This window comes from Hemitrygon akajei, chromosome 25 (genome assembly GCF_048418815.1).
Source record: "Hemitrygon akajei chromosome 25, sHemAka1.3, whole genome shotgun sequence".
NCBI lineage: Eukaryota > Metazoa > Chordata > Chondrichthyes > Myliobatiformes > Dasyatidae > Hemitrygon > Hemitrygon akajei.
The window spans coordinates 32,381,177-32,400,431 of NC_133148.1; the positions used below are offsets into that span (position 1 = coordinate 32,381,177).

Here is a 19,255-nt window from a genome sequence, read left to right on the forward strand (position 1 = left end):
CTCCTCAGCTTTTTTTCTCCTGTCGTTGACCGTACTTTTCTCCACAGATGCTGCCCGGCCTGCTGAGTTCCTCCAGCATTTTGTTTGTGCTGCCTGCTATCACCTTCCTTTCTTAGCAGGTTCCAGCACTGTAATCCTTGGTGTTCCCACTTGTCAGCCTCCAGCAGCCGTCTCCACCTTCACTTCCCCTCCAAACCCCCCCCCCTTGCCTCATCTACCTCCACCTCCTTTACCTGACTCCATCTGTCCACCATTCCTCAGCCCTGCTCAGCCTATTGATCACCTACAGCCCCCTGTCTCACAACCCCCTCACCCCTCCCTCTCTTCTTTCTGTTGGCTATCTCCAGTCTTCACTCTCAGTCGTTCCCTGAGGATTTGATAGAGGGACACAAAATTATGAGGGGTATCGATAGGGTAAATGCAAGCAGGCTTTCTCCACTGAGGTTGGGGGGGGTGGGGGACTACAACCAGAGGTCATGGGTTAAGGGTGAAAGGTGAAATGTTTAAGGGGAGCATGAGGGGAAACTTCTTCAATCAGAGGGCCGTGGGAGTACAGTGTGACCTGCCAGCGCAAGTGCTGGGTGTGATTTTGATTTCAATGTTTAAGAGAAGTTTGGATAGGTACATGGATGGTAGGGGTATGGAGGGCTGTGGTCCCAGTGCAGGTCGATGGGAGTCGGCAGTTTAAATGGTTCAGCATGGACTAGATGGGCCAAAGGGCCCGGGTCAGTGCTGTATTTTTCTACAACTGTATGACTCTAATTGAACTCCCGACTCCAGAAGACCCTGAGCTGTAATGGCGTTATGCTAACCGCTAATGCTTCTGTGAAGGGCCTTTTTATTTTGTATTTCATTTCATTGAACTTCTGGTAGTCCTAGGGCACTACCAGAATACAGGGCAGGGGGCGGAATAATTCGGACGGTGTGCACCCCAGGTTGGGTTGAGCTGCACTCCGATCTTGGCATTCCACTTGCCCACGATCCGTCAGCCCGCTGCTAATTCATGGCGTCTCCTCCGAACGCTTGGCCTTCATCAGTCAGCTGGCCGCTCCTCATTACGGAAACTCGGCCGCGACGTGGGGAAGCCCAGTCGAATGCGTGCCCCTTCCGATCTTCACGGGTAGAGACTTCGCGGGTCTCCTCGCACGGTGGTGGAACGCTCGCGGGGAAACTGCCAAGATGGGAGTACAACTCGACCCAAGGCCGGGTGCTGCCCGGCCCGCTGAGCCCCCCCCAGCAGTCTGCTCTTAATTCCTCCTCCCCACCATCCCCAGTTGCATTCTAGAAGGTTCCCCGCACTTACGTTGTGCTTGTGGCAGAAGCTGACGGCCTGCAAGGTTTGCCGAATGATGCTCTTTACCTGATCCTCTGCAACCCTGGGGGAGGAAACAGTTAACAGTTAATCACACCTCACCTCGGTCCCGAACTGGGTCAAATGTTGTCGGCGCAAGAGGAGTGAGGCCTGATTTGGTTTTCTTCTCCAAGTCCCGTTGCACTATTTAATAGTCACAGAGCCTCAGTTCACCCAACAATTTAATTACCCCCTTTTTTTTAAACCAGCGATTCCAGACAGCGGTTTCGCTCCGTTGTAAATGAGCTGGATGAATCCCGGATGAGGTGATTACCACATTAAAAGCTAACAAGACACTAATGGAAGGAAACCACAGGATGAACTCAAGCCTGTTTGCAAATTAAACCCCAGGAAACTGCTGATGAACTGAAGCATTTTGTTACATCTGATACAAAGCAGACAGTGCCATAAACGCTCTCTGCGTACAGGAAAACGGTGAATGTTACCGGTCACCAAACCTCTCTCCACAGATGCCGCCTGACTGACTGAGCATTTCCAGAATTGACTGATTTTATTTCGGATTTCCAGCACCTGCATGTTTTACCTGCGATTAATCTTCCAAGCGTGTGTGACAGCTGTGAGGTATTAGACCACCAGCGGCAGAAGGGGTGGGTGACGACAAATTAAATGCGTCGGATTGCGCCGATGTCTGGCCGCTGCTGGTGCGGACTCGGAGGCGGCAGAACCGAGGCGAGGCGGAGTTGAGGCTGGGAAGCGTATTGAAGTGGCAGGGACCAGGTCCGAGAGCAAGGAATGACCCGAGGTTTGGCCGATTTAAGGCCAGGTTGGAAAGGTCAGGGTGTCTTGGGGCTGGAGGCGATGGATGGGCTCTGTGAGGCCTATTTGACTCTGGGCTGAACTGAGGCCCCGGCCTGCAATCAACGGGCTCCTGGATCAGCTGCGGTGACGACTGGCTTGGTGTCCATGAATTTCCTTTTGTGAACTTCAGTCCTGATTGTTATTTGCTTATGTTTTTAATTATTTGCATGATATGTTTTTCTTTCTGCACGTTGGGGTTGTTCTGGGTCCCTGTTTTGTGGCTGCCTGTAAGGAGGCAAATCTCAAGGTTGAGTAACAAATACACAACTTTGATGATAAAAGTACTTTGAACTTTGAAATAACTGAATTTACAACTGGCAAATAACTGGGTGAATAGGCTGTACCGAGCCTCGGTAACATCCCACATCAGTGATAGGGGGTTCCATTTTCCTTTGATTGGGGATCTGGGGTTGGCAGGGTGGGGGCAACACAGACGAGAGGGAGAGGGAGATGGGAAGAGGGGTAGTGGGAGAGGAGGAGTGAGAGGGAGGAGGGTGGGAAGAGAGAGAGGAGGAGAGAGAGAGGGGGGAGAAAGAGAAGGTAGAAAGAGAGAGAGTGAGGAGGAGGGTGGGAAGAGAGAGAATGAGGGAGGAGGAGGGTGGGAAGAGAGAGGAGAAGGAGGGTGGGGAGAGACAGAGGGGAGAAGGAGGGTGGGAAGAGGGAGAGAGAGAAGGAGAGAGGGGCGAGGGAGAAAGAGGTTGAGGGGGGAAGAGAGAGGGGAGGCAAAGAGTGAGAGAGAGAGAGAGAGAGAGAGAGAGAGAAGGGGGAAGAGAGAGAGAAGGGGAGGGACTGATAGAGAGGAGGGAGTGAGCAAGGGGAGAGGGAGGAGAGAGGAGATAGAGAGAGAATATAGCCTAGATGTTAGACTCAGACCGTACAAGGGGTCATCAAGCGGGACAGTGGAAAATTGGAAGTCTCTTTCCTTGAAAGACACATTTGAGGGCCATGCAGAGGAGGGCAGGCAAACATAGTCGTCATAGCAAGATCATCCATGTGGGAACAGATGGTAGAACAGGCTAAAGAAACTAACATACTGGGATGTGTAAGGAGAACCTCACCTCGGTCCTGAACTGTTTCCTATCCAACTGTACTTTATTGGAGAACAATTGCTGTTTGCATTTGCATGGACAATTTTATTTGGTTATTATCAGTTTTTCTCCCGGGCAATTAAACTAGTAGACCAAACAACTACCTTTACACAGAGCCTTGGAGTGATCACGCCTGGAGTAAGATGTGCAAATTTGATTGAAAGGTGCATGTTGATGATCAGGTGTAGCCAAGGTTCACCAGCCTGTTTCCTGGTTCATCGTGAACGTTAGGCGACAGACTGGGTCAACTCGACTGCATTCTCCGGTGACAGGAGAACTGTTCAGAGGGCTTCAGCCCGCAACATCAGCAGTTCCTTTCCTCCCACGGATGCTGCCTGACCAGCTGAGCTCTTCCAATAGCGTGTTTGTTGTTCCCAGAATCTGCAGTCTCTGGCGTCTCCCACTCTATTTATTATCGAAGTGTGTATGCAGTATACAACAACTCTGAGACTCGTCTTCTCCAGATAGCCACAAAACAGTGGAAGACATTCAAAATAAATATATACCACCCCATGGGCAAAAAAACAAATCACACAAATGGCCACACAAGAACATCAACCCCCCCATGTGCAAAATCATGCTGACAGCAACAAGAACATTAAACCCCAACACCCCCATGCAAGAAACAAATCTCACAAATGGCAACAAAATCATCTGACCCCCAAACCCAAACTCTCTGTATACCCATGACTGTTCCGTCACCTGCAGCTCCAATTTGCTAATTAAATTTGCTGACGACACTGCATTGATCGGCCTAATCTCAAATAATAATGAGGCCACCTACAGAGAGGAAGTCATCACCCTGACACAGTGGTGTCAAGAAAACAACCTCTCCCTCAATGTTGCAAAAACAAAGGAGCTGGTTGTGGATTACAGGAGGAATGGAGACAGGCTAACCCCTATTGAGATCAATGAATCTGGGGTTGAGAGGGTAAACAGCTTTAAGTTCCTCAGCATCCACATCACCAAGGATCTCACATGGTCTGTACACACCGGCTGTGTGGTGAAAAAGGCACAACAGTGCCTCTTTCACCTCAGACTGTTGAAGAAGTTTGGTATGGGTCCCCAAATTCTAAGAATTTTTTATGGGGGCACGATTGAGAGCATCCTGACTGGATACATCACTGCCTGGTATGGGAACTGTACCTCCCTCAATCGCAGGACTCTGCAGAGAGTGGTGCGGACAGCCCAGCGCATCTGTGGATGTGAACTTCCCACTGTTCAGGACATTCACAAAGCCAGGTGTGTAAAAGGGCCCAAAAGGTCACTGGGGACCAGAGTCACCTCATCCACAATTTATTCCAGCTGCTACCATCCGGGAAATGGTACCGCAGCATAAAAGCCAGGACCAACAGGCTCCGGGGACAGCTTCTTCTACCAGGCCTTCAGACTGATTAATTCATGCTGATACAACTGTAATTCTGTGTTATATTGACTGTCCTGTTGTATGTACTTTTTATTATAAATCACTATAAATTGCACATTCAGATGGAGATGTAACATAAAGACTTTTACCCCTCACGTACGTGAAGGATGTAAATAATAAAATCAATTCAGCTCAATTCAAACCCCAAACAGACCCCATGCAAAAAAAAAACCAAACGGCAACAAGAAAGACGGGTGAAAACACAGAATATAAAACACGAAATTGAGAAAAGAGTCTAAGGGAGCCACTGTCTAGTCCTCTGAGTCAGCATTGAAGAGGAGGGCGAGGCCATTCGATTGCAGGGACTTTCCCTTGGGCGAGGCTGTCACATGCAGACACCTTCCTTCAGCAGCAGCGAGCGCACAGTCCCATCATCTCCCCAGTTTCCGTCACACACCGGAGACAATTTCAGCACCCAATTAACCCTCGCAGCTCCGGGCACCCAGGCTGAATCCTGACCTCCGGCGCTGTCTGCGTGGAGTTTGCACGTCCTCCCCGTTACTTTGTGGGATCCCCCACCCCACTCAACTCAATGCTCTGGTTTCCTTCCGCGTACCAAAACCATACCCGTTGGTGCGTTCCTAGGCCATATGGAAGTGCCCCTGGAGTCTAGGTGCATGGTAGAGTTGTTGGGAATTATGAGGGGGAATGGGTTGCAGGGAAAATTTAGTGTAGAATAGGGGTGGGAGTGGGGGCTTGACGTTCTTGTTGCTGTTTGCGCGATTTGTTTTTTTTTGTGGTGCGTTGAGGAGGTTGATGTTTTTCTTTGAATGGCATCCACGGTTTCCTTTGTTTCATGGCTGTCTGGGGAAGGCAGATCTCAGAGTTGTGTACTCCGTACTCTGGTAATAAATCTACCCTGGAACTTGAGTTGGCAGTGACTCGATGGGCCGAACGGCCTCCATCTCTAGCATATGGAATTATGGAAGTGAAATGGAAACTGAACCTTTCTAGTTTTACGGGGGGTCGCTGGCCATCCAGTTCCACCTCTCAGCAGGTCAAAAGGCCATTTGAATGCCAGTGAATTCCATCTGAGCGGAGGAGTAAAGGTCAGGAATACACAGCTGTCCTTGGTTCCTTTCAACGTTTGAGTTATTTACTGCAGTTTTAACGACGCACCTCCCTCCCAGGGAACCGCACAAGCTATGCCCCTTTCCTCCACAGCTGTGCAATCTTTAATTAAACTTCATTGCGGTCGTAACTTTTTCATTCCAACGAGCGGAAAGTAAAACGGGGAAAGGTTTGTGTTAAAGACACTCCTGTTTGAAGCCAGGTGTCGTGCGCTCATTGTTCTCCCTCAGCTGGGCTGCTGGCTGGTTAGTATGCAGAGCCCAGCCCGGCTCAGACTGTAAATATACTCAGCGGCTGTGGCAAAGAATGTGGTTGCTTTAGCAACTCCAAACAGCCTGCCACATTCGGTTTTCCCTTCCCTCACTGGCTGCTCTTTCCTTTTGCCTGCTTTCTATCGGTGCCTCCCTCTCTCTCTCTCTGGCATTCATCACTCACTACTCTTCCTGCCTGCTCTGGTTGCTCTCTCCTCGTTGACGCCCCAGCAACGGCTGGATCCCTCTGGACCTGGCGGGGCTGCCTCCTGCGTTTGCTCCCAAGCGCAGTGAACCAGCTGGCTGCAATCTCCTGGGCGAAGGCTCGACTGGAGGCACAGGGTTGGTAGCTCAGACCCAGGTTCACTGTGTGTAGCCTTGACGGATGCCACAATGACAACCTCGTGGCGAGGTGCAGGATTTGAAAAGCAACTAACTCACTGTACCTACTGAAGACACACTCTCAAAGTTTTAGGAGCAGCTTCTTCCCCTCTGCCATCAGATTTCTGAATAGTCCATGGACACTACCTCACTACTTTGCTCTCTCTTTAGACTTTTTTATTTATTTAAAATACTTCTATTGCAATTTATAGTTTTTTATGTATTGCACTGTACTGCTGCCACACAATAACAAATTTCATGGCATACAATATTGTGCAAAAGTCTTAGGCACATATGTATAGATGGGGTAACTAAAACTTTTGCACCGTACTGTATTTGTCAACGTGGAGCGGAGAACGAGTTTGTATATCTGGTGGGAGCAAAGGATGCTGGGAATGGTGAGGATAGAGCACCACGGGAGGGGTGTGGGACAGGTGGCAGAGAAGGAGTTCCGGGGTGGGGTGTAGCAGGTGCAGATACATCTAGCCCAGAGACACCAGGCAAGGTCAACTGATTCTAAACAGTTGGTCTATTGATCATTACAGAATGTCTCCCAGGTGCTTCCTGCTCCCTCCCCTCTTCCTTTCCCTTTTCCTAACCATGATTTCTCTCTCCCTGTTCCCATCTACTGATCAGGACCCCAGTTCCCATCTACTGGGAAAGAGGTACAGGAGCCTGAAGGCATACACTCAGTGATTCAGGAACAGCTTCTTCCCCTCTGCCATACGATTTCTGAATGGACATTGAACCCATGAACTCACTACTTCTTTATTTCAGTTATTTCGGCACAACTTATTTTAACATAACTATTTCAAAAAATATATATATATTTACTGTAATTCAGTTTTTTTTCTCTATATTTATTTATCATGCATTTCATTGTACTGCTGCTGTAAAGTTAACAAGTTTCATGACATATGCTGGTGATATTGAATCTGATTCTGATTGTTTAATGCTATTTTGTAGTGACTTTGGGATGATGCCAGTTGTAGGTATTACTATTGGGACAATGTATACCCTATTCATATTCCATAGTCTTTCAATTTCCTCTTTTAATTCAGCATATTCCTGATGATTTTCACTTGTTGATTTCTGTAAGTTGTGTGTGTTTGGAATGGCTACATCTATTAAATAAGTTGTTCCTGCTTGTTTATCCTGTAATTTCATATCTAGACTGTTGTTATGGATTGTTCTAACCGTACTAATGTAAATGTAATGATAACAATTCTAATTATTTAATTCAGTCTGGTTACTGTAGTAACTGAAATGCCCCCACGCACATAGCCTTTGTGGCCGCACAGCTGGAATTGGACATGGCTAGAACAAGTTTACGAAATGGGAAAGGTTTTCTTTGTTGTACTGTATTGTACTTCATTTTATCCTTTAATAAATAAAATCAGAAGTATGTGATTTTTAAATTTTCATTTTAAATATTCATAGTATTCACATTACGAAAAAAACATTTAAAATGTTGCCCGAGGCAACACGAGTGAATCTGCAGATGCTGGAAATAAATAAAAAGCACAAAATGCTGGCAGAACTCAGCAGGCCAGACAGGATCTATGGGAGGAGGAGGAACCCTCCTGATGAAGGGTTTCGGCCTGAAACGTCGTCACTACCTCCTCCCGTAGATGCTGTCTGGCCTTTTGTGTTTTTATTTAAAGTGTTGCACAGTTTTCAGGCCATGTAAAAATCCCCTGCTCAGAGGGAATGTTGCCTCCCAGACAGATAATAGCATACATAATTACAATACTGTGCAAAAACCTTAGGCACGTACAGTATTCATAACTAGAGTGCTTAGGGACTGTACTCAGCCACAAAATATAAACTAATTTCATGACATACGCGAGTGATGATAAACCTGACTCTGACATGGGTTTCCATTGTGTACTGAGAGTGGGAAGGGGGCAGAGTGAGGGGAGGGAGCATGAAGCACCAGAGAGACATTCTGTAGTGATCAATAAACCAATTGTTTGGAATCAAATGACAGCTGGGTGTGTTTGCCTCGCTAGTGGCACTCCTTCTCTGCCACCTGTCCCACAACCCTCCCATGGCGCTATGCCCTCGCCATTCCCAATATCCTTTGCTCCCGCCAGATTTTCAAGTTCACTCTCTGCTCCACGTGCAAAAGTCTCAGGCACTCTCACTGTCCATGTGTATGCCTCAGGTTTTTGCACTGACCTGTACATAGAAACAGCAAAAAGAAAGCCAGATCTTTGAGCACGATCGAGCACTTCCCGTAGCCCCCTTTGTGTTCCTTCGCAAGTTACTTTCCGAGCTTTGTACCGTCAGTAAATTTACTGACCATACCATCAGTGATCTCATCCAAGTCATTCATAAATCCTGTAAAAACTGACCTCAGTCCCTGTGGCTCAGTACAGCTCCAACACCAAACACAAGTTTGCTGATGGCACCACTGTTGTGGGCTGTGTCAAAGGTGCTGATGAATCAGCGTTCAGGAGGGAGATTGACAATTTGGCTGTGGTGTGATAGCAACCACCTCTCACTCAATGTCAGTAAGACCAAGGAGCTGGTTGTCGACGTCAGGAGAGGGAAACCAGAGGTCTGTGAGCCAGTCCTCATGGGAGGATCAGAGGTGGAGAGGGTCAGTAACTTTAAATCCTGGATGTCACTATCTCAGAGGACCTGTCCTGGACCCATCATATAAATATTATTCCAAAGAAAGCACGATGGCACCTCTGCTTCCTCTGGAGTCTGCAGAGATTCGACACGTCATCAAAAACCTTGGCAAACTTCCATAAATATATAGTGGAAAGTGTGCATTATGACCTGGTATGGGAACACCAATGCCTTTGAGTGGAAAATCCTACAAAAGCTAGCGGATCTGGCCCAGTCCATCACAGGTAAAACCCTCCCAACCATTGAGCACATCTACACGAAACGTTGCCGTAGGAAAGCAGCATCCATCATCAGAGATCCTCACCACCCAGGCCGTGCTCTTTTCTTGCTGTTGCCATCAGGTAGAAGGTACAAGAGCCTCAGGACTCGCACCACCAGGTTCAAGAACAGTTATTACCCTCAACCATCAGGCTCTTGAACAAAAGGGGATAACTACACTCATTCCATTTTTGGTGTTCCCACAACCGATGGTTTCACTTTAAGGACTCTTTACATTCTTATCTCATGCTATCATTATTTATTGCTATTTATTTATATTTGTATTTGCACAATTTGTTGTTCATTGATCCTGTTTACAATTACTGTTCTACAGATTTGCTGTGTATGCCCGCAGGAAAATGAATCTCAGGGTTGTATGTGGTGACAAGTATGTACTTTGATAATAAACTTTACTTTGAACTTTGTTATTTCATGGCAACTAGTAAAATACCATTTATGCTACACCATTAATGATGTTTCTTCAAGAGGATTACAACCTTGTCATTGGGTTTGGGGGCTTGTGTGCCTCAGTGACCCGGGAGAGCCATGTTGGCTGGAATCAGGGCTTTATGCTTTGGCTCTTGGTGGGGTCACCCATGCCAAACAGGTCAAAGGGTAGGGGTCAATCGAAGAGTGGTCCACTGGTCCTCATGGTTCAGGGTTTCAGCTCAGGGCTAACAACCCTGACTGGTCAAAAACTGTTATGGAAACAGCAATGAAGAATCCTTCTACATCTGAGTGTGACGGTATTCCTGAGTCTCCACCCGGGACTTACATGACTGACAGTAGTGAAAACTAAGCTACTGACACGATGAACACTGCCAGAGATGGAGGCCTTCATTGTTGCCAGTGGCATAAAGGGCAGTAAGAATTAACTATGTTACATCCTATTCCATAAGATTTTATTTTTTGCAATAATCTTTGATGAGTACATTTAGATCTGCAGAGGAGTCAGCTGATGAAGGGGCTCGGCCTGAAATGCCAGCTGCTTATTCCTTTCCATAGATGCTGCCTGACCTAGAGACATAGAAATCTACAGCATATTACAGGCCCTTCGGCCCACAATGTTGTACTGACCATGTAACCTACTCTAGAAACTGACTAGAATTACCCTATCGCATAGTCCTCTATTCTTCTAAGACCTGCTGAGTTCTTCCAGCGGTGTGTTGCAGTGGAGACTAAATCCCCGGAAAGGATAATGCAAAAAGGTCACGTATAGATGGTGTGGAGCATGGAGGCTCCAAAAAGAAAGTATTTTTTGTAAAATTGAAAGTGCTGACTTGTGTAATGTCGATGTTTGTTTGCCATGAAGTGAGCCCAAAGCGGTGGGGTTCTGGTAGTTAGGATACAAGCTTGCTTTGCGGTTTATTGTTCCCTTCTTCAAATCAAATCACCAAAATCAGATCATATTTCTCACTCTGTCTGTTGGCTAATCCTTTTTCCCCTCCTGCAGAATGATTTCCTTTGGCTGTTTAGCCTGGCCTAGCTGAAGTCTTAGAATTCTTTCCCTTTTAGGCCTTGGTGTGAGGTTTCAGGCAGAGTGCGGCCGTTGCCAAGGCAACCAGCTGGTGACTCCCTGATAACGTGCATTGACAAAAGGCCTCGGTGCCACCCACATCGCCAGAATGTAGAACGCGAAGTGACTGCCTACATAACGAGGAACATCCCTCAACCTAACCAGATTTAATGACCGAGGGGGGACCCTTCATCCTTGGATGAGAGCGAAGGGCATCCTCACAATGGCCTCTTCACCCGGTAGAAAATATCTCCTCCAATACTTCCAGATGAAGTAACCGTTCCATGAAGGAATTGAACTAGCCCAGCTAAAGCAAGTAGTAACATAAACACTTGGTAGAGGAGGACATAGTAGGGTCTTTTAAGAGACTCTTACCTATTTGGAAATAGAGGGCTATGCAGTAGGGAAATTCTAGGCAGTTTCTAGAGCAGGTTACATGGTCAGTACAACATTGTGGGCCGAAGGGCCTGTAATGTGCTGTGGATCTCTATGTTCTATGTTCTATATGAGCAAGTCAGACAGTCCCAAACTCAAAAAGCCCATCAATACATCACCTTGGGTTTCTTGCCGAAACTAAGCCGCTAATCACCCCAAAATAAGACATAGGGGCAGAATTAGGCCACTCAGCCCATCGAGTTCGCTCCGCCATTTCATAACGGTTGATCCATTTCCCTCTCAGCCCCAGTCTCCTGCCTCCCCCACCCCGTAGCCTTTAACACCCTGATTGATCAAGAACCTATCAACCTCCGCCTTAAATGCACCCTCAATGAACTTGGCCTCCACAGCTGCCTGGGGCAATGAACTCCACAGACTCACCCCCCTCTGGCTAAAGAATTTCCTCCTCATCTCTGTTCTAAAGAGTCATCCCTCTATTTTGAGACTGTACCCTCTGATCTTAGGCACCCCACCAAAGGAAACACCCTCTTCACATCCATTTTATCCAGGCCTTTCAACATTCAATAGGTTTCAATGAGATCCCCTCCCTCCTCATTCTTCTAAACTCCGGAGAGCACAGCCATTATGGCTTATATGATAATCCTTTCATTACCAGAATCATTCTAGTGAACCTCCTCAGGACCCTCTCCAATGTCAGCACATCCTTTCTTAGAGAAGGGGCCCAAAGCTGCTCACAGTACTCCAGGTGAGGCCTCACCAGTGCCTTATAAAGTCTCAACTACATAGGAACCTGATATAAACAGACCATGGTGAGGGCAACTTGGATTAACTTCAAGTCAAGTTTATTGTCATTTAACTATTTACATGTATACCGTCAAATGAGACAATGTGTGATGTCGTAAAGCACACATAACACACAATAACTTAGGAAAGGAAGGATTAAGTCTACAGCTGAATTACACAAAAAAAAACTAAAGTGTATAAATGAACTATTGTGGGGTACAGAACAGATTAACCGGTGACACTTCGAATGCGATGCAGCAGGGAGTTCGGAAGTCTAATGACCTGAGGGAAGAAACTGTTTCCCATCCTGACCGTTCTTGACTTTGTGCATCGGAGTCTCCTGCCTGATGGTAGAGAGTCAAAGAGGATGCTGGATGGATGGGTGGGATCCTTAATAATACTAAGAGTTGGTGATAGAAAGGTGCCTGTTACAGGCAAGGAGAGTTAGATTATTACCTACTGTAAATGGAGCTCAGGACAATGGCGACCTTGCACACCAGTGCAGAGGGGATTCAAGGGTATCAATATAGCAGTGTGAATCTATATCGTAAATCTATTGTCAACAACAGCGTTGGGATGGCAAGATTACGTCCCATTTTATGCATGAATAAGACAAGGGCAGGAAGATCAGTGAGTGACCAAAGGTTACTGCAGACAGCAAAACTGCTACAATTATAAGTAGGGGTGAAGGGCAATCATCGTTATTATGCGTATGCCATATGAGATTATCATTTTCTGCGTGTCATATGACATCATCATTATGAGCGTGTCATATGACATCATCATTATGAGCGTGTCATATGACATCATCATTATGACGTGTCATATGACATCATCATTATGTGCCGTGTTGTACGGTGTAGGCGATCATGATCTATGACCATGATTGTTCGTGGCAAACAAAAGTGGTTTGCCATTGCTTTCTTCTTGTCTTTACAAGATGGCTGACCCCAGCCATTATCAATCCTCTTCAGAGATTGTCTGCCTGGCGTCAGTGGTCGCATAACCAGGACTTGTGATCTGTACCGGCTGCTCGTACGACTATCCACCACCTGCTTCCATGGTTTCACGAGACCTTGATCGGGGAGCTAAGCAGGAGCTACACCTTGCCCGGGGTGACCTTGAGCCTTACACCTCCTTTGGTAGAGATGCATCTCCACCCTGTCACCCAAAGCCAATATATTTTTCCTCAAACAGTGGAGCCAATACTCCCTGTGTGGCCTCACCAGTACACGGTACAATTGTAACAATACTTCCCTATTTCTAAGCTTCAACTCATTTTGCAGTAAAGGCTGATATGACAATTGTCTTTGTACCTACTGGCTGCACCCTTAGCCTCATACTTCCTAAGGTACAGACGTATCTTCACCCTGCTACCGTGGTATTATAAAGGTGAATCAGTACTTAACATAGATATTGGAGTAAGCAGTGTATATTAGTGTGTCAGAGTAAAGAGAATTTACTGCACAATTAGGAAAAGTCATAGAAATTAGGAAAGTGGTCATGTCAGTCATAGTCATAGAAAAGTACAGCACAGAAGCAGGCCCTTCGGCCCATCTAGCCCGTGCTGAACCATTTACGCTGCCTCTTACCGTTGAGAGCACAGGGTCAAAAATAGCACAACCTCCTGTCAACTTCCAGGTTTAATCAGGGTGGAACGACTATTAGAATGATTTGGGGAAGCGAGATATTGTATACACTTGAGACTGAAAGCCAAGTTCGAAGTACATTTATTGTCAAAGTATGTGTCCATAGAGTTTGTGGAGATTTTACAACTGGGTGTATAAATGAGACCCTGTGTCTGGGTCTCATCAGCAAAATACACAGGTTTAAAGTGATTTTGAAAAAACAGCTCCAGAGGCAACGGGGGATTATAAATCAAGAAACTCAGTGAGTTACTGTGGGCAAGTGTTTACAGACCGACAGAGGGATGGAAACAGATTCAATAAAAACTCCCAAAGGGCAATTGGATAAATACATTAAATATGAAATACTAAACAAGAGAAAATCTGTAGCCGCTGGAAATCCTGCCCAAGAGTCTCGGCCCGAAACGTCGACGGTTTACTCTTTTCCAAAGATGCTGCCCGGCCTGCTGAGTCCCTCCAGCAGACGTGAGGTACTGCAAAGTTACCAGCAGGAAGAGGCAGAGCGGATTATAGAGGTTACACACGCTGCACAAACGTGGTGTGCCGCGGTGGCGTAGCGATCACAGCTCGGGGCACCGGAATTCAGAGTTCGATCCCGGCCTTTGTACCGTCACCCCGTGACCGTGTGGGATTTCCTCCGGGCACTTCAGTTTCCTCGCACAGTCCAAAGGCGTACCGGTCAGTAGGTTAACTAGTCGTTGTAAATTGTCCCACAATTAGGTGAGGGTTAAATCGGGGCTGCTGTTGGCATGGCTCGTGGGGGAAGGCGAGGGAGGGGAAGGAGGAAGGGGAGGGAGGAGGAAGGGGAGGGAGGAGGAAGGGAAGGGAGGGGAAGGAGGAAGGGGAGGGGGATGGAAGGAGAGAGGGAGGGAGGGAGGGGAAGGGAAGGGAGGGGAAGGAGGAAGGGAAGGGAGGGAGGGGAGAAGGAAGGGGGAAGGGAGGGAAGGGGAAGGGGATGGAGGGAGGGAGGGGGAGGAAGGTGGAAGGGAGGGGGAGGAAGGTGAAAGGGAAGGAGGGAGGGGGAGGGAGGAAGGGAGAGGGAGGGAGGAAGGAGAGAGGGAGGGAAGGGAGGGAGGAAGGAGAGAGGGAGGAAGGAAGGGAGGGGGGAGGAAGGAGAGAGGGAGGGAAGGGAGGGAGGAAGGAGAGAGGGAGGGAAGGAAGGGAGGGAAGGAGAGAGGGAGGGAGGGTGAGGGAGGGGGAGAAGGAAGGGAGGGTGAGGGAGGGGGAGAAGGAAGGGAGGGTGAGGGAGGGGGAGGAAGGAAGGGAGGGGGGTAGGAAGGAGGAAAGGAGGCAAGGAGAGGGAGGGAGGAAGGGAGAGGGAGGGAGGAAGGAGAGAGGGAGGGGAGAGGGAGAGAGGGAGGGGAGAGGGAGGGAGGGAAGGAGAGAGGGAGGGGAGAGGGAGGGGAGAGGGAGGGGAGAGGGAGGGAGGGGGAGGAAGGAAGGGAGGGAAGGAGAGAGGGAGGGAGGAAGGGAGGGGAGGGAAGGGGAAGGGAAGGACGGAAGGAGGAGGGAAGGAAGACAGACAGACAGCAAGTCAGCATCTATGGAGGGGATTAAACAGTAAATGTTTCAGGCCAAGGCCCATCACCAGGACTGTGGAAGGAAACTGTAGCACCCGGAGGAATCCCATGTAGTCAAGGGGAGAACGCACAAACTCCTCACAGACAATGGTAGTAGTTCCTCCAGGATTTTGTGCTTGTTTGCTCAGGATTTCCAGCATCTGCAGAACCTCTTCTCTATAGGATTATGAGAGTTATTTCAGACTGCCAACGCAGCCTCAGTGGGCGAAATGCATCCCTCCTGTGCAGGGCGAGCTAATGGCATTTCGTTGTCAGGTGGATGGGACCCCTGAGGTCAAGCAGTGACATGCCTGTGTGGACACTCAGTAATCTGGGCAGGGAGGCACGGGAGACAAGTTGCTGAGCATGACCACAGGCTTGGGGAGAGGAAGGGCCGATCACACCACCCTGAGCTCAACTCTTCAGAGCTAAACGTCTCAGTTTTATCAAAAGAGCAGTAGGTACATAGAGCCTGGAAAAATAGAGGGCTATGCGCTAGGGAAATTCTAGGCAGTTTCAAGAGTAGGTTGTATGGTCGGCACAACATTGTGGGCCGAAGGGCCTGTAATGTGCTGTAAATTTCTATGAAATCGACGGGTAATTATAACCTCAAACAACACACACAAAATGCTGGTGGAACGCAGCAGGCCAGGCAGCATCTGTAGGAAGAAGTACAGTCGGTGTTTTGGGCCGAGACCCTTCGCCAGGACTAACTGAACCAAGAGATAGTAAGAGATTTGAAAGTGGGAAGAGGAGGGGGAGATCCGAAATGATAGGAGAAGACAGGAGGGGGAGGGATGAAGCTAGGAGATGGAAAGGTGATTGGCAAAGGGGATACAGAGCTGGAGAAGGGAAAGGATCATGGGACGGGAGGCCTAGGGAGAAAGAAAGGGGGAGGGGAGCACCAGAGGGAGATGGAGAACAGACAAGGAGTGATTGAGTGATTGAGAGAGAAAAGAGAGAGAGAGAAAAGAAAAAAGGGAGGGGGAGGAAATTATAAATAAATTAATAAATAAATAAGGGATGGGGTAAGAAGGGGAGGAGGGGCATTAATGGAAGTTAGAGAAGTCAATGTTCATGCCATCAGGTTGGAGGCTACCCAGCCGGTATATAAGGTGTTATTCCTCCAACCTGAGTGTGGATTCATCTTGACAGTAGAGGAGGCCATGGATAGACATATCAGAATGGGAATGGGACGTGGAATTAAAATGTGTGGCCACTGGGAGATCCTGCTTTCTCCTATCATTTCAGATCTCCCCCTCCCCCTCCCACTTTCAAATCTCTTACTATCTCTTCTTTCAGTTAGTCCTGACGAAGGGTCTCGGCTTGAAACGTCGACAGTGCTTCTCCCTATAGATGCTGCCTGGCCTGTTGTGTTCCACCAGCATTTTGTGTATGTTGCTTGAATTTCCAGCATCTGCAGATTTCCTTGTGTTTGCTTGGTAATTACAATCTCCTGTCTAAGGGAGATAGAGGAGAGGGGTCAGGTGAATCACACTCACCCTCTGGGGTACTTGTCCAGTTCGTTCAGGACCGTGTGGTCACAGTATTCAAAGACCAGGTGCAACTTCCGCTTCCTCCGGAATACCTCCAACAGGTTGACCAGGTTCACGTGCTTGAGTTGCTATCGAGACAAGAAGGGGTGTTACACAGGCGCCCGATCTCCCACCACAAACTCAAAAGCAGTTACGCCACCTCTAACGCCCCCTTTAAAAATAGAAGGCGCCGCTGAAGACACTCTTAGCGCGGGTGGCACGGTTAGCGCAGGGCTTCGCGGCACCGGGCTCAATTCCCGCCACTGTCCGTAAGGACTTAGCGCGTTCTCCCCGTGACTACGTGGGATTCTTCCGGGTGGCCCGGTTTCCTTCCGCATTCCAAAAGACCTAGGGGTGCGGGATGAGTTTGGTGCTGGAAGGGTGGCGACACTTGTGGGCATCCCCCAGCCCGACCCTCTGGCCCGCGTTGGCTTGTGACGCAAACGATGCAATTCACCACGTGTTCCGACGCACTTGTGGCAAATACAGATGATCCTTGACTTATACATGTGTAAATAACACTCTGTTGGTTACCTTATAGAACACAAACAAATAAAAACAGGAATAGGCCATTTGGTCCCTCAACACGATCACAGCCGATCTGCCCCAGGTCTAAGCCCACAATTCCTCGATCTTTCTCCTTCCACTTTAAATACCTTCATTGATCCAGCCTCCACAACCTCGAGAATTCTGGAGGTTCTCCGCTTCTGTCAGAAGTTCCCACATGCCTCAGTTATAAAGGATTGCCTCCTTACCTTGGTAACTATGTCCTGTCATTGGGAACTCTCCCACTAATGGGATCACCTCAATATCTACCTTGTCACGTCTCCTTAGGATCTTCAGCCTCTCAGTACGATCACCTCTCATTCTTCGAAATTCCAAAGAGTACAAGTCTGTAGTCTTTAGCCTTTTGTGACTGGAAACTCCTCTTACCCCAGTGATTGTAACAGAATAGATCTTCTTTGGACTGCCCCCCTGCCAGTATCATTCACTGCCTTTATTATGTGCCGTGTCATATGACATGGGCGATTGTGGTCTTTCCATCACCATGATTGCTCTTGGCAAATTCTTCTACAGAAATGGTTTGCCATTGCCTCCTTCTGGGCAGTGTCTTTACAAGATGGCTGACCGCCCCCCCCCCCCCCCCCGGGCGTTATCAGTACTCTTCAGAGATTGTCTACCTGGTGTCAGTGCTCGCATAACCAGGACCTGTGATCTGCACTGGCTGCTCGTACGACCATCCACCACCTGCTCCCATGGCATCACGTGACCCTGATCGGCGGGGGAGTGGGTGGGGAGGGGCTAAACAGGTGCTACACCTTGCTCAAGGGTGACCTGCAGGTTAGCAGAGGGAAGGAGCGCCTTACACCTCCTTTGGTAGAGACGTATCTCCATCCCAACACCCAAAGTCAATATATTTTTCCTCAAATAGTGGAGCCAATACTCCCTGTGTGGCCTCACAGTACAACTGTAACAACGCTTCCCTAGTTTTGAATTTCAACTTGTTTGCAATAAAGTAGATATGAAGGTCAATTGCCTTCACATCTACTTGCTGCTCCTGGCAGCTTAGATATGAAGGTCAATTGCCTTCACATCTACTTGCTGCTCCTGGCAGCTAACTTACCATGTTCACAAACCAGAACGTCTAGATTACTGTACACTGCTCTCAGTTTCAAGGTCCTGAGTGTCACAACCTCTGAGGATCTATCCTGGGCCCAGCATATCAATGCAGATACAGAGAAGGCGTGACAGTGGCTAGATTTCATTAGGAGTTTGCGGAGATTTGGTTTGTCACCAAAGGCATTTGCAAACATCTACAAATGTACCATGGAGAGTATTCTAACTGGCTGCATCGCTGTCTGGTATGGGAGGATTGAAATAAGCTGCAGAGAGTTGTAAAATCAGTCAGCTCCATCATGGGCACTAGCCTTTGTAGTATCCAGGACATCTTCAAGAAGCGACATTCAAAAAAGCGCTGTCCATTATTAAGGATCCCCATCACTCAGGACATTGTCCGTGTCCGATCTTAACCCAACTGAGATGCTATGGCGTGACTTGAAGAGGGCTGTTCATACGAGGTATCCCAGAAATGTTAATGAACTGAAAGAGTTTTGAATGGAGGAATGGTCTAAAATTCCTCCTCACCATTGTGCAAGTCTGACTTGATGGAGATTATTGCTGCAAAAGGAGCAATATTTATTAAATACAAGGGTTCACATACTTTTCCAGCCTAGACTGTGATTGATTAAATAATGTGTTCAATAAAGACATGAAAAGTCCAATTGTTTGTGTGTTATTAGTTTAGGCAGATAGTGTTTGTCTATTATTGTACCTCAGGTGAAGATCAGACCACATTTTATGAGTAATTAATGCAATTATGAGTAAGTACTGTAATGGTATGGGGGAGGGGGAACAGGACCGAAAGAAGCTGCAGAGGCTTGTAAATCAAGTCAGCTCTATCTTGGGTACCAGCCTACAAAATACCCAGGACATCTTCAGGGAGCGGTGTCTCAGAAAGGCAGCGTCCATTATTAA

The 19,255-nt window shown here is 47.8% G+C and overlaps 2 protein-coding genes across 2 annotated transcripts in view; both read right to left on the reverse strand.

Annotated features, from left to right (window-relative positions):
* The window catches only part of LOC140716266 (cyclin-dependent kinase-like 1), a 45,404-nt gene extending 28,283 nt beyond the window's left edge, over positions 1–17,121 (reverse strand). The window contains exons 1-3 of the mRNA XM_073028876.1: positions 16,876–17,121; positions 16,688–16,809; positions 1,304–1,376 (exon numbers count right to left, since the gene is read on the reverse strand). Coding sequence (XP_072884977.1) covers positions 1,304–1,376; positions 16,688–16,809; positions 16,876–17,121 — 441 coding nt within the window. The remainder of the gene's footprint in view (positions 1–1,303; positions 1,377–16,687; positions 16,810–16,875) is intronic.
* A 189-nt stretch (positions 17,122–17,310) lies between these two features.
* The window catches only part of LOC140716267 (mitogen-activated protein kinase kinase kinase kinase 5-like), a 221,097-nt gene continuing 219,152 nt past the window's right edge, over positions 17,311–19,255 (reverse strand). The window contains exon 31 of the mRNA XM_073028877.1: positions 17,311–17,427. Within this exon, the coding sequence (XP_072884978.1) occupies positions 17,311–17,427 (117 nt within the window). The remainder of the gene's footprint in view (positions 17,428–19,255) is intronic.